This window comes from Cyclopterus lumpus, chromosome 1 (assembly GCF_009769545.1).
Source record: "Cyclopterus lumpus isolate fCycLum1 chromosome 1, fCycLum1.pri, whole genome shotgun sequence".
In the NCBI taxonomy this organism is placed as follows: domain Eukaryota; kingdom Metazoa; phylum Chordata; class Actinopteri; order Perciformes; family Cyclopteridae; genus Cyclopterus; species Cyclopterus lumpus.
In genome coordinates, this window is record NC_046966.1 from 25,504,121 (window position 1) to 25,519,120 (window position 15,000).

The 15,000-nt window shown below is 45.4% G+C and overlaps 1 protein-coding gene across 1 annotated transcript in view; it reads right to left on the minus strand.

Annotated features, from left to right (window-relative positions):
* Window positions 1-15,000, minus strand: part of LOC117730672 (voltage-dependent T-type calcium channel subunit alpha-1I-like) — a 109,581-nt gene that overhangs the window by 41,374 nt on the left and 53,207 nt on the right. Inside the window, 8 exon segments of the mRNA XM_034532539.1 lie at window positions 1,416-1,516; window positions 1,759-2,182; window positions 6,073-6,142; window positions 6,447-6,608; window positions 8,486-8,567; window positions 11,362-11,517; window positions 12,124-12,241; window positions 14,505-14,690. Coding sequence (XP_034388430.1) covers window positions 1,416-1,516; window positions 1,759-2,182; window positions 6,073-6,142; window positions 6,447-6,608; window positions 8,486-8,567; window positions 11,362-11,517; window positions 12,124-12,241; window positions 14,505-14,690 — 1,299 coding nt within the window.

Consider the following 15,000-nt stretch of genomic DNA (forward strand, 5'->3'; position numbering starts at 1 on the left):
AGATGGCACCTGCCAGGATGCCAGAACACGGCCCCGGGGCCCGGCTTCCCCGTAAGTGACTGAGCGGTCTCTTTCGGGCGTCTCTCCACCAACGATGCTTTTGAGAAAAAGAAAACGTGGTCGCGCAGACAAACACGACTCCGGGCCCAGAGTCAATAACGTTGTCTCCAGAGGAGAAGAAGATAAATGGTTTGGTTCTGCAGCTCGCTGTTCATCCACCGTATCAAGGTTAGCATTAGCTAGCGTTAGCTAGCATTAGCTAGCGTTAGCCTTGAGTTCAACGATTGTTGCCGTCTCCGTCTTGATTTACGGATGTTGCCATCTTGGCTTTTTTGCAACAAATGAACGGAAGTTATTGGATGAGAGCTGTCAATCACCTTGTAGCCCCGCCCTAAAGCATCCCCTGCTTTATGTTCTGTTTGACTCTAAATGACCATAATTTACTAAATGAACATCACGCTGTATTGAAGAAGACTTGAAACTAGAGATTGAGACCAAAAACTAATGTTTACAATGTTTACTGAGGGAATAAATCAAGAGAAGTAGAGTCATTTATATAGACTTCTATACAACCAGAGGAGTCGCCCCCTGGTGGTCAGTAGAGAGAATGCAGCTTTAACACATGAAGCATAGACTTCTATACAACCAGAGGAGTCGCCCCCTGGTGGTCAGTGGAGAGAATGCAGCTTTAACACATGAAGCATAGACTTCTATACAACCAGAGGAGTCGCCCCCTGGTGGTCAGTGGAGTGAATGTAGCTTTAACACATGAAGCATGGACTTCTATACAACCAGAGGAGTCGCCCCCTGGTGGTCAGTGGAGTGAATGTAGCTTTAACACATGAAGCATAGACTTCTATACAACCAGAGGAGTCGCCCCCTGGTGGTCAGTGGAGTGAATGCAGCTTTAACACATGAAGCATAGACTTCTATACAACCAGAGGAGTCGCCCCCTGGTGGTCAGTGGAGAGAATGCAGCTTTAACACATGAAGCATAGACTTCTATACAACCAGAGGAGTCGCCCCCTGGTGGTCAGTGGAGTGAATGTAGCTTTAACACATGAAGCATAGACTTCTATACAACCAGAGGAGTCGCCCCCTGGTGGTCAGTGGAGTGAATGCAGCTTTAACACATGAAGCATAGACTTCTATACAACCAGAGGAGTCGCCCCCTGGTGGTCAGTGGAGAGAATGCAGCTTTAACACATGAAGCATAGACTTCTATACAACCAGAGGAGTCGCCCCCTGGTGGTCAGTGGAGTGAATGTAGCTTTAACACATGAAGCATAGACTTCTATACAACCAGAGGAGTCGCCCCCTGGTGGTCAGTGGAGTGAATGTAGCTGCTCCATCAGGCCTGTGTGGGTGTGGTTGTAGCAGGTTTGATTGACAGCAGTCTAACCCCGTCCACTCACTTGTTCCGAGGGGAGAACATGTAGACGGACCACTGCTCTCTGCTTTCGCACCAGTCCGGCTTGTACACCTCCATCATCTTCTGGACGCGGAAGCACACACTCTGGAGTTTGAGAGACGAGAAGAAGATGATTTAAAAGCTATAAAAATTATTTAATTCCTCACCGGCAAGTTCACAAATTGGCTGCAGAGAGGCGAGATAAAGCAATAGCGCCACCTCATCTGCACCATAACTGCCACGATGATTCGGATTTATGCTCCGTTGTGTTTTTCAATATCATCCAGTGAATAATAAAACATGTATGGCAATAACACGATAGATATGGTCGCCCATCTGCCACTCACATAGTCCGTCTCCTCGTCGAGGTCGGCCCGGTCCTTGCGTGCGTTGACTTGAGGGAAAACGTCCGCCATCAGCTGAGCGTGCGGACCCGGCGTCTTGCCGTTACAATCCCGGTGGTCCGAGCCCCCGGCGATGGATCCCCCCGGGTCCGGCTGGACGTGGGGCGGAGCCTGGTGGGGCGGCCCGCCGGCCCCGAGCACCTCCGGGTGCTCCAGGGAGAGGGCCCGCCCGGTGAAGTGTCTGGAGAGGAGCGGCGGGGGCGGAGCCGGGTGGTGAAGGGGCGGGGCGCGATGGCGGGAGAGGAGGGCCTCCTGCTCGGCGGCGTGGGCGTAAGGCGAACGGGTGCCGTGCACGCGGAGGCTGCCTCCCACCAAAGGAGCGCCGCCGAACCCGTAGCTCCTCCGGCCCAGACTGTTGGAGCTCGACCTGCACGACACGTTTAACCATAAGGAGAACGCCATAAGGAGCACGCCATCAGGAGCACGCCATCAGGAGCACGCCATCAGGAGCACGTTTAACCATCATGAGCACGTTTAACCATCATGAACACGTTTAACCATCATGAACACGTTTAACCGTCATGAACACGTTTAACCATCATGAACACGTTTAACCGTCATGAACACGTTTAACCATCATGAACACGTTTAACCGTCATGAACACGTTTAACCGTCATGAACACGTTTAACCGTCATGAACACGTTTAACCGTCATGAACACGTTTAACCATCATGAACACGTTTAACAGTCATGAACACGTTTAACCGTCATGAACACGTTTAACCATCATGAACACGTTTAACAGTCATGAACACGTTTAACCGTCATGAACACGCCATCATGAACACGTTTAACCGTCATGAACACGTTTAACCATCATGAACACGTTTAACCGTCATGAACACGTTTAACCATCATGAACACGTTTAACCGTCATGAACACGTTTAACCATCATGAACACGTTTAACCGTCATGAACACGTTTAACCGTCATGAACACGTTTAACCATCATGAACACGTTTAACCATCATGAGCACGTTTAACCATCATGAACACGTTTAACCGTCATGAACACGTTTAACCGTCATGAACACGTTTAACCGTCATGAACACGTTTAACCGTCATGAGCACGTTTAACCGTCATGAACACGTTTAACCATCATGAGCACGTTTAACCGTCATGAACACGTTTAACCATCATGAACACGTTTAACCGTCATGAGCACGTTTAACCGTCATGAACACGTTTAACCATCATGAACACGTTTAACCGTCATGAACACGTTTAACCATCATGAACACGTTTAACCGTCATGAACACGTTTAACCATCATGAACACGTTTAACCGTCATGAACACGTTTAACCATCATGAACACGTTTAACCGTCATGAACACGTTTAACCATCATGAACACGTTTAACCGTCATGAACACGTTTAACCATCATGAACACGTTTAACCGTCATGAACACGTTTAACCGTCATGAACACGTTTAACCATCATGAACACGTTTAACCGTCATGAACACGTTTAACCATCATGAACACGTTTAACCGTCATGAACACGTTTAACCGTCATGAACACGTTTAACCGTCATGAACACGTTTAACCATCATGAACACGTTTAACCGTCATGAACACGTTTAACCATCATGAACACGTTTAACCGTCATGAACACGTTTAACCGTCATGAACACGTTTAACCGTCATGAACACGCCATCATGAACACGTTTAACCGTCATGAACACGTTTAACCGTCATGAACACGTTTAACCATCATGAACACGTTTAACCGTCATGAACACGTTTAACCATCATGAACACGTTTAACCGTCATGAACACGTTTAACCATCATGAACACGTTTAACCGTCATGAACACGTTTAACCGTCATGAACACGTTTAACCGTCATGAACACGTTTAACCATCATGAGCACGTTTAACCATCATGAACACGTTTAACCGTCATGAACACGTTTAACCGTCATGAACACGTTTAACCGTCATGAACACGTTTAACCGTCATGAGCACGTTTAACCGTCATGAACACGTTTAACCATCATGAGCACGTTTAACCGTCATGAACACGTTTAACCATCATGAACACGTTTAACCGTCATGAGCACGTTTAACCGTCATGAACACGTTTAACCATCATGAACACGTTTAACCGTCATGAACACGTTTAACCATCATGAACACGTTTAACCGTCATGAACACGTTTAACCATCATGAACACGTTTAACCGTCATGAACACGTTTAACCATCATGAACACGTTTAACCGTCATGAACACGTTTAACCATCATGAACACGTTTAACCGTCATGAACACGTTTAACCATCATGAACACGTTTAACCGTCATGAACACGTTTAACCGTCATGAGCACGTTTAACCGTCATGAACACGTTTAACCATCATGAACACGTTTAACCGTCATGAACACGTTTAACCATCATGAACACGTTTAACCGTCATGAACACGTTTAACCATCATGAACACGTTTAACCGTCATGAACACGTTTAACCATCATGAACACGTTTAACCGTCATGAACACGTTTAACCATCATGAACACGTTTAACCGTCATGAACACGTTTAACCATCATGAACACGTTTAACCGTCATGAACACGTTTAACCATCATGAACACGTTTAACCGTCATGAACACGTTTAACCGTCATGAACACGTTTAACCGTCATGAACACGTTTAACCATCATGAACACGTTTAACCATCATGAGCACGTTTAACCATCATGAACACGTTTAACAGTCATGAACACGTTTAACCATCATGAACACGTTTAACAGTCATGAACACGTTTAACCGTCATGAACACGTTTAACCATCATGAACACGTTTAACCATCATGAACACGTTTAACCATCATGAACACGTTTAACCGTCATGAACACGTCATGAACACGTTTAACCATCATGAACACGTTTAACCATCATGAACACGTTTAACCGTCATGAACACGTTTAACCGTCATGAACACGTTTAACCGTCATGAGCACGTTTAACCATCATGAACACGTTTAACCATCATGAACACGTTTAACCGTGATGAACACGTTTAACCATCATGAACACGTTTAACCATCATGAACACGTTTAACCGTCATGAACACGTTTAACCATCATGAACACGTTTAACCATCATGAACACGTTTAACCATCATGAACACGTTTAACCGTCATGAACACGTTTAACCATCATGAACACGTTTAACCGTCATGAACACGTTTAACCATCATGAACACGTTTAACCATCATGAACACGTTTAACCGTCATGAACACGTTTAACAGTCATGAACACGTTTAACCGTCATGAACACGTTTAACCGTCATGAACACGTTTAACCGTCATGAACACGTTTAACCGTCATGAACACGTTTAACCGTCATGAACACGTTTAACCATCATGAACACGTTTAACCATCATGAACACGTTTAACCGTCATGAACACGTTTAACCATCATGAACACGTTTAACCGTCATGAACACGTTTAACCGTCATGAACACGTTTAACCATCATGAACACGTTTAACCGTCATGAACACGTTTAACCGTCATGAACACGTTTAACCGTCATGAACACGTTTAACCATCATGAACACGTTTAACCATCATGAACACGTTTAACCGTCATGAACACGTTTAACCATCATGAGCACGTTTAACCATCATGAACACGTTTAACCGTCATGAACACGTTTAACCATCATGAACACGTTTAACCGTCATGAACACGTTTAACCGTCATGAACACGTTTAACCATCATGAACACGTTTAACCATCATGAACACGTTTAACCATCATGAACACGTTTAACCGTCATGAACACGTTTAACCGTCATGAACACGTTTAACCATCATGAACACGTTTAACCGTCATGAACACGTTTAACCATCATGAACACGTTTAACCATCATGAACACGTTTAACCGTCATGAACACGTTTAACCGTCATGAACACGTTTAACCGTCATGAACACGTTTAACCATCATGAACACCTTTAACCATCATGAACACGCCATCATGAACACGCCATCATGAACACGTTTAACCGTCATGAACACGTTTAACCATCATGAACACGTTTAACCATCATGAACACGTTTAACCGTGATGAACACGTTTAACCATCATGAACACGTTTAACCATCATGAACACGTTTAACCGTGATGAGACATCACACCTCCCAGAAGGTGTGATGTCTCCGTGTTCGCGGCGAGGTCAGGAATCATTTATTCATATGTGAAAGTAAATCTAACCGTCTACCTGCTGCTCCACGTGGACTGCGGGAGGAAAGGGCGCCCCCAGTTGTGGTAGTTGGAACTGCGGGCGTGACGCTGGAATAGACACACACAACATTTCAGGGTAATTATCATCAGTCTGCGTCCGGTGAAGTCGACAAGAATGCGTGAATACGTCAAAACAAGCCGATCGAAGATGCTGCGAACGCCGGAGGAAAAACCCAACACGCCCCAGTGAAAGTGACAGGTACTGCACATGGATATACTGAGCAGTACCTGTCACTCACGTACGTGACGAACGCCACAAATGCACACACACACACACACACACATGCGTTGCAGAAGATCTCCAGATATCTCCAGATATCTTTGAGTGGTGTCCAGGAGGTCGTACCAGAGAGAGGGAGCGTCTCTCCAGGCTGCTCTTGCCCAGGCTCATCACGCTGCTCTTCCTGGACTCCGCGGTGAAGCTCCGCCTCCCCGAGGAGCAGGAGCTCCTGGGCCCCGGCAGGGCCCCCAGCTCCAGGTGGCCGTTGGGGGTCAGCGTGCAGATCCTCGTGTCTGGAGGTAACGAGAAGCGGTAGAAACATGTTGCTCACGACCCAACGTCCAGTTATGTCTTAATATTTAACTTCACATGCTCATGGATACGCATATCTAAACTCTAGATGAACAGGTGCATGAATGTCAGAAGCTGTCTTTGATGATGAGGGTCGGGATGGATCCACATGGGAGCAGATCTTTGACCTCGGCTCCCTTCTGAAGCCTCTCAAAGCAGAAAAAGGGACTAAAATATAGTTTAAAAGGGAGAGAAAACCAACGTGAGGCCTGCAGTGTGGGGTCCAGTCCCCTCCATGGGGGGCCACTGCAGAGACCTGGTCTCCTCTGCAGCAGGAGGGGTTCTGGACCGCAGTCCAGTCCCCTCTATGGTGGGGGGGGGCCACTGCAGAGACCTGGTCTCCTCTGCAGCAGGAGGGGTTCTGGACCGCAGTCCAGTCCCCTCCATGGGGGGCCACTGCAGAGACCTGGTCTCCTCTGCAGCAGGAGGGGTTCTGGACCGCAGTCCAGTCCCCTCTATGGTGGGGGGGGGCCACTGCAGAGACCTGGTCTCCTCTGCAGCAGGAGGGGTTCTGGACCGCAGTCCAGTCCCCTCCATGGGGGGCCACTGCAGAGACCTGGTCTCCTCTGCAGCAGGAGGGGTTCTGGACCGCAGTCCAGTCCCCTCTATGGTGGGGGGGGGCCACTGCAGAGACCTGGTCTCCTCTGCAGCAGGAGGGGTTCTGGACCGCAGTCCAGTCCCCTCCATGGGGGGCCACTGCAGAGACCTGGTCTCCTCTGCAGCAGGAGGGGTTCTGGACCGCAGTCCAGTCCCCTCCATGGGGGGCCACTGCAGAGACCTGGTCTCCTCTGCAGCAGGAGGGGTTCTGGACCGCAGTCCAGTCCCCTCCATGGGGGGCCACTGCAGAGACCTGGTCTCCTCTGCAGCAGGAGGGGTTCTGGACCGCAGTCCAGTCCCCTCCATGGGGGGCCACTGCAGAGACCTGGTCTCCTCTGCAGCAGGAGGGTTCTGGACGGGTTCTTCCGGAGCTCATTCAGAGGCTTTTTAAAATATATATTTTTAAGCCTTCTGGCACATATTTCTGCCTGATTCCAGCGTGGAGTATTTCTGTCTTCCTCGTTGGTATTTTGGGGGTGAGCTCATGAATAATAATAATAATAACAATAATCTCTCCGTGGAAGACAAACGGCTCAGATGTTTCTTCACGAGACGCCAGCAGCTTGTTGGGCGTGTTGTTCCGTTTGGAAACCTGGCGTTTATATTCTTTTGGGCATTAAATGGTGAAATGTTCAAACCACCAATTCAGACTAATAGTCATTAAATAATATTTCACTGAACACTTTAAATCGTTAAACAAACTTTTTATTTGAATCAAAAAATTAGGAAAATTTGGCTTTTTCAATACATTTGACTTAACTTGGTTATTAGTGAATGACGTTGGAAAATAATAATAATAATAATAATAATAATAATAATATGTTGGATTCATGCTATATTTTAGAATAACGTTGACTTAATTTGACTGTCAAGACCTACAGTAGATGGGTCAAATTGTATTTATTTATACATTTAAATATATACATATATATATATATATATATATATATATATATATATAAATACATAGTATATAGTACATATTTCTATATATACTGTATTTATAGTGTGAGAGGAAAACATAGAGGAGTTTAGGGTTATGCATACGGGGAGAAGAATGTGGAGGAAGAATTTTTATTTAATGTAGCTTTTTTTGAAGAAAAAGAGAATAAAAACGCTAATAGTTGTATTTTAATCTCAAACGTGTTGTTTATACCCGACATTTCCTTCTTTGTTCTCAAAATGACACGTTAAGAGGAAAATGCAAAAGTCGTCAGCTCACCGGAGAACTTCATGGAGTCGTGTTTCTCGCTCTCGTCGAAGGAAGAGCGGTCGTCATCCGAGTACGAGCGGTTGGCGTCGCCCTGGAGACGAGGAGAGGGGGGGGGGGGGGGGGGGGGATTACACGGTGTCATGTGGTAATGGACCTCCTGCTGTGTGAGGCTGTCAGGTGGTGACCCCTGTTCAATATGTTGTGTTATGACTGCTGATACAAAGATATATATCATTATTTTAACAAATACTGTAATTATCTTTTCTACAGCGTGATAATAGATTGTTATACTGTTTGCTCAAATTTCAATACATGCCTTGACCTGGTATGCTATGTATTATTATATATTTGTATGTATTATTTTATATATTAATATTTTAAATATTATATATATATACACATCTGCTACGTATTATTATTTATTTGTATGTATTATTATTTTATATATTAATATTTATTATATTATTATATATATAATATATATATAAATATATATATTATATATATTATTACATTTAATTCAATAAGATTCTTCTACATGAGTTTCGTGGCTTATAATCAGCTCGTGGATCTCCTCTTGAGCAAAGAAGAAAGGAGCTTGAGGATCTCCTTCTCTTGAGCGATGAAGAAAGGAGCTCGTGGATCTCCTCTTGAGCAAAGAAGAAAGGAGCTTGAGGATCTCCTTCTCTTGAGCGATGAAGAAAGGAGCTTGTGGATCTCCTTCTCTTGAGCGATGAAGAAAGGAGCTCGTGGATCTCCTTCTCTTGAGCGATGATGAAGAAAGGAGCTTGAGGATCTCCTTCTCTTGAGCGATGGTGAAGAAAGGAGCTCGTGGATCTCCTTCTCTTGAGCGATGAAGAAAGGAGCTCGTGGATCTCCTTCTCTTGAGCGATGATGAAGAAAGGAGCTTGTGGATCTCCTTCTCTTGAGCGATGGTGAAGAAAGGAGCTTGAGGATCTCCTTCTCTTGAGCGATGGTGAAGAAAGGAGCTTGAGGATCTCCTTCTCTTGAGCGATGGTGAAGAAAGGAGCTTGAGGATCTCCTTCTCTTGAGCGATGAAGAAAGGAGCTCGTGGATCTCCTCTTGAGCAAAGAAGAAAGGAGCTCGTGGATCTCCTTCTCTTGAGCGATGAAGAAAGGAGCTTGTGGATCTCCTTCTCTTGAGCGATGAAGAAAGGAGCTCGTGGATCTCCTTCTCTTGAGCGATGATGAAGAAAGGAGCTCGTGGATCTCCTTCTCTTGAGCGATGAAGAAAGGAGCTTGTGGATCTCCTTCTCTTGAGCGATGAAGAAAGGAGCTCGTGGATCTCCTTCTCTTGAGCGATGATGAAGAAAGGAGCTCGTGGATCTCCTTCTCTTGAGCGATGAAGAAAGGAGCTCGTGGATCTCCTTCTCTTGAGCGATGATGAAGAAAGGAGCTTGAGGATCTCCTTCTCTTGAGCGATGGTGAAGAAAGGAGCTTGAGGATCTCCTTCTCTTGAGCGATGGTGAAGAAAGGAGCTTGAGGATCTCCTTCTCTTGAGCGATGAAGAAAGGAGCTTGTGGATCTCCTTCTCTTGAGCGATGGTGAAGAAAGGAGCTTGAGGATCTCCTTCTCTTGAGCGATGGTGAAGAAAGGAGCTTGAGGATCTCCTTCTCTTGAGCGATGAAGAAAGGAGCTTGTGGATCTCCTTCTCTTGAGCGATGGTGAAGAAAGGAGCTTGTGGATCTCCTTCTCTTGAGCGATGAAGAAAGGAGCTTGAGGATCTCCTTCTCTTGAGCGATGATGAAGAAAGGAGCTTGAGGATCTCCTTCTCTTGAGCGATGAAGAAAGGAGCTGCTTGTGGATCTCCTTCTCTTGAGCGATGAAGAAAGGAGCTGCTTGTGGATCTCCTTCTCTTGAGCGATGATGAAGAAAGGAGCTTGAGGATCTCCTTCTCTTGAGCGATGAAGAAAGGAGCTGCTTGAGGATCTCCTTCTCTTGAGCGATGAAGAAAGGAGCTTGTGGATCTCCTTCTCTTGAGCGATGAAGAAAGGAGCTGCTTGAGGATCTCCTTCTCTTGAGCGATGAAGAAAGGAGCTTGTGGATCTCCTTCTCTTGAGCGATGAAGAAAGGAGCTGCTTGAGGATCTCCTTCTCTTGAGCGATGAAGAAAGGAGCTCGTGGATCTCCTTCTCTTGAGCGATGAAGAAAGGAGCTCGTGGATCTCCTTCTCTTGAGCGATGAAGAAAGGAGCTTGAGGATCTCCTTCTCTTGAGCGATGAAGAAAGGAGCTGCTTGAGGATCTCCTTCTCTTGAGCGATGAAGAAAGGAGCTTGTGGATCTCCTTCTCTTGAGCGATGAAGAAAGGAGCTGCTTGAGGATCTCCTTCTCTTGAGCGATGAAGAAAGGAGCTCGTGGATCTCCTTCTCTTGAGCGATGAAGAAAGGAGCTGCTTGTGGATCTCCTTCTCTTGAGCGATGAAGAAAGGAGCTTGAGGATCTCCTTCTCTTGAGCGATGATGAAGAAAGGAGCTTGAGGATCTCCTTCTCTTGAGCGATGAAGAAAGGAGCTGCTTGTGGATCTCCTTCTCTTGAGCGATGATGAAGAAAGGAGCTTGAGGATCTCCTTCTCTTGAGCGATGAAGAAAGGAGCTGCTTGAGGATCTCCTTCTCTTGAGCGATGAAGAAAGGAGCTGCTTGAGGATCTCCTTCTCTTGAGCGATGAAGAAAGGAGCTCGTGGATCTCCTTCTCTTGAGCGATTCCCTCGGTTGCTGTCGTGGTGATAATTTGAAAACGCGTCATCTCTCCCCCGATGCTGCTTGAACCAAATTAGCATTTTCCAAAAGGTTATTAATGAATAAGATTAACGGGGCTGGCCCGAGCACCTCAATCACCGGCGCCTGAATTCACGGGAGGCTCCGCTCACCTCCGCCTGAAAGCCCTCCACCAAGATGGCGACCAGCAGGTTGAAGAGGACGTAGTTTCCAAAGGTCATGAGGGCCACGAAGTACAGAGCAGCCAGCGGGGAGGTGGCGGCCATCCCGTTGTACAGGACCGCATTCCAGTCCTCCTGGGTCAGGATCTACAGGAGGTGCACACACAGAGGCGGTTAACGGTACACAGGTACCACACAGGTACCGTCAATATTAATGCCAATACGACGTATTGATCGGAGAGTTCTTCGAATATAGTTTTGTGCATTAAGGTTATTACAGATTGGTCCAAAAAAAAAACAGGATTCATAATGCAAAAGTTTAAATCATTAGAGTTTCAGTTGGTCCGGTCTCCGGGTTAAAGGGTCTAAAAAGATGTCTGCAAAGAAGCATCCACTCTTAAAGCTACGAGGAACCTTTAACTGGTTCCAGACTCAGTGGAACACTGGTTCCACTACATGACCGACGTAAGCAAAGGAGGCCATCGGCGGTGAAGATTGGTTATTTCTATGTAGTCACGGTGGATGTTCTTGATGCCCGTCACATCACAGGGCTGGATCCGGTGGTAAAAGGGGGGGGCACGGCAGATCCAGAACCAGGACTAACCTTGTCAGACCCCGCTGCAGTAAAATGAGAGGTTTTCTAAAAGGTACCCCGTAGGCTTCCGTCCACAGGGGCGAGTCGTCTGCATACGTGGAGATACGGTCATAAAGGCCGAGCAGATATGCAGAGAAGTGTGCAGTGTGTGGTTTTACCTGGAAAACAGTCACGATGGCCCAGAGCAGCGAGTCGAAGTTCTTCCGGTCCGGTACGGTGTCGCCGGTCTCGGTCTTGAGACTGAACTTGCAGCCGAAGATGTGCATCCCCAAGATGCTGCAACACAACAGCAGAGCCGCAGGTTCAAGCACTGAACATAGTCATATATATATAGTATATTATCCATGGGGAGGCTTTTTCTTTCTCTCAGCTGACTCTGATTTTATAAACGTTGCTTTTATTACTCAGCGTTGAGGCTGTTTTTGTACCCCTGAAACCAAACACTTGGATAACGAAGACTAAACCCCCAAGCCTGATCAATAGGAAGCTTTCTACTCCAGTGGCCCTGGTGTCACTTTTTAAATACCACAATAAATATTTAAATAAATAATAAATATTCTTTTAATGTGCAGTTAATTACCCACACTTGTATAAATATAGGTAACAATTCCTTGAGGGGAATCAAAGAGCCTTTGCACAGTATTAAGTGTGAAAACTAGTTTTTTGTTTACATTCATAATGATGTTAATTAAAATAATTCACTACAGCATTGTTCTACTCTTATCATTTTGTTTGTTGTGTTACACATGAGCTACACCTGAATTGTGTTGCATAAGGGCAACAAACCCTCCTTGAATCTTTGAATCCGAGCAGAGGCGTTTTAGGATTCGTGGTGTTTACAATAAGAAGTCCCTGAACGTGACACCAACGCACAGAAAGCAGCTGCTCGGTCGGTAGGTGAACCACAATAAGAGCGTGACCCTGTTTGCTGCACATCGTGTGTCTGAACCGGCTCAAGTGGAAAGTGAAGCTGAACAGGAGGGAAGCAAAGACGGCGAGGCTCATCGATCCTCCGTCATCGATCCTCCGCTGAGACCTTTCATGGCCTCGGAGTGCCGCTGCGTTTAGAGGAGCTTGTTATGTCGCCGCACCTCTTCGAGTGTCTGAGAGTTCAATTCTGAGCCGATCTTCAAGTGTCTGCTCGTTATATTTCGTCCGCGGTTAATAGCTGCGACCTTCTGCTCGTCAATGACAGCTTGTTTTACGCAGTTGACTTTAAAAGGAAAAAAGACATATAAACACACATGAAAAGGTGAAACTATGAGCTATCAGTCTGAAAATAAATGGGCAGTAACGTGCAAAACGAGATAGCACGTCTCCAATGGGAGTAAAAAAGAATCTGTAGTGTTCAATGTCTCTTTGTGGTCGTCTTGTGTCTCTTTGTGGTTGTCTTGTGTCTCTTTGTGGTCGTTTTGTGTCTCATTGTGGTCATTTTATGTCTCTTTGTGGTTGTCTTGTGTCTCTTTGTAGTTGCTTTGTGTCTCTTTGTGGTCGTTTTGTGTCTCTTTGTAGTTGCTTTGTGTTTCTTTGTAGTTGCTTTGTGTTTCTTTGTGGTCGTTTTGTGTCTCTTTGTGGTCGTTTTGTGTCTCTTTGTAGTTGCTTTGTGTTTCTTTGTAGTTGCTTTGTGTCTCTTTGTGGTTGTCTTGTGTCTCTTTGTAGTTGCTTTGTGTCTCTTTGTGGTCGTTTTGTGTCTCTTTGTAGTTGCTTTGTGTTTCTTTGTAGTTGCTTTGTGTTTCTTTGTGGTCGTTTTGTGTCTCTTTGTGGTCGTTTTGTGTCTCTTTGTAGTTAATTTGTGTTTCTTTGTGGTTGTTTTGTGTCTCTTTGTGGTTGCTTTGTGTTTCTTTATGGTTGTTTTGTGTCTCTTTGTGGTTGCTTTGTGTTTCTTTGTGGTCGTTTTGTGTCTCTTTGTGGTTGCTTTGTGTTTCTTTGTGGTCGTTTTGTGTCTCTTTGTGGTTGCTTTGTGGTCGTTTTGTGTCTCTTTGTAGTTGCTTTGTGTCTCTTTGTGGTCGTTTTGTGTCTCTTTGTAGTTACTTTGTGTCTCTTTGTGGTTGCTTTGTGTTTCTTTGTGGTCGTTTTGTGTCTCTTTGTGGTTGCTTTGTGGTCGTTTTGTGTCTCTTTGTAGTTACTTTGTGTCTCTGTGGTCGTTTTGTGTCTCTTTGTAGTTGCTTTGTGTTTCTTTGTTGTCATCTTGAGTCTCTTTTTGGTCGTCTTGTGTCTCTTTGCGGTCATTTTCTGTGTCTTTGTGGTCGTTTTGTGTCTCTGTGTGTGTCTTTGTGATAGTTTTGAGTGTCTTTGTGGTCATTCTGTGTGTCTTTCCAGTTGCTTTGTGTCTGTATGTCGTCATTTTGGGTATTTTAGTAGTTGTTTTGTCCCTTTTCATAATCATTTTGAGTCTCTTTATATTTATTTGTGGTCTCTTCCCCTGACACGTTGGGCCCGTGCCCGGTAGACCTGTTCGCTAATCCCTCCATTGGTGATCAGGAGGAGACACCAAGAGACGCAGATGTCCATACACAAGACACAACGCGTATCACCGCACCTGAAGATGAAGATGAAGAGCATGAGGAGCATGCAGAAAGTGGCCACGTTGTCCATGGTCTTCATGAGGACCACCAGCTGTCTCCTCAAAGCGGGCATGAACCGGACCAGCTTCAGCACCCTGAGCAGCCTGAAGGTCCTCAGCACGGAGAGGCCGCCGTCCGACTGGCCGACGATCTCGCAGACGCTGAGCAAAGAAATGATAATTAATCAGCAAGATTTACATGAAAATACATAAATACAGTAAATGCATGTTTTAACCCCATCCTCACATTCATATTCATATAATACTCAAAACGTCATCTGGATGTAGAGTGTGGATTCCTCAAATATGAATGTCTAAGTCTACATGAAGGGACTTTTTTTTAACATTAATTAGTTCTCAAACTTCAGTAGAAGAAGTGCGTTTTTCTCCAACAGAATATTAGAACTTCTCTGACCTCATAATAAACTCTAAGAAATAAATCTCTGGTTCTTCCGTTCATCCTGCAGAGTCA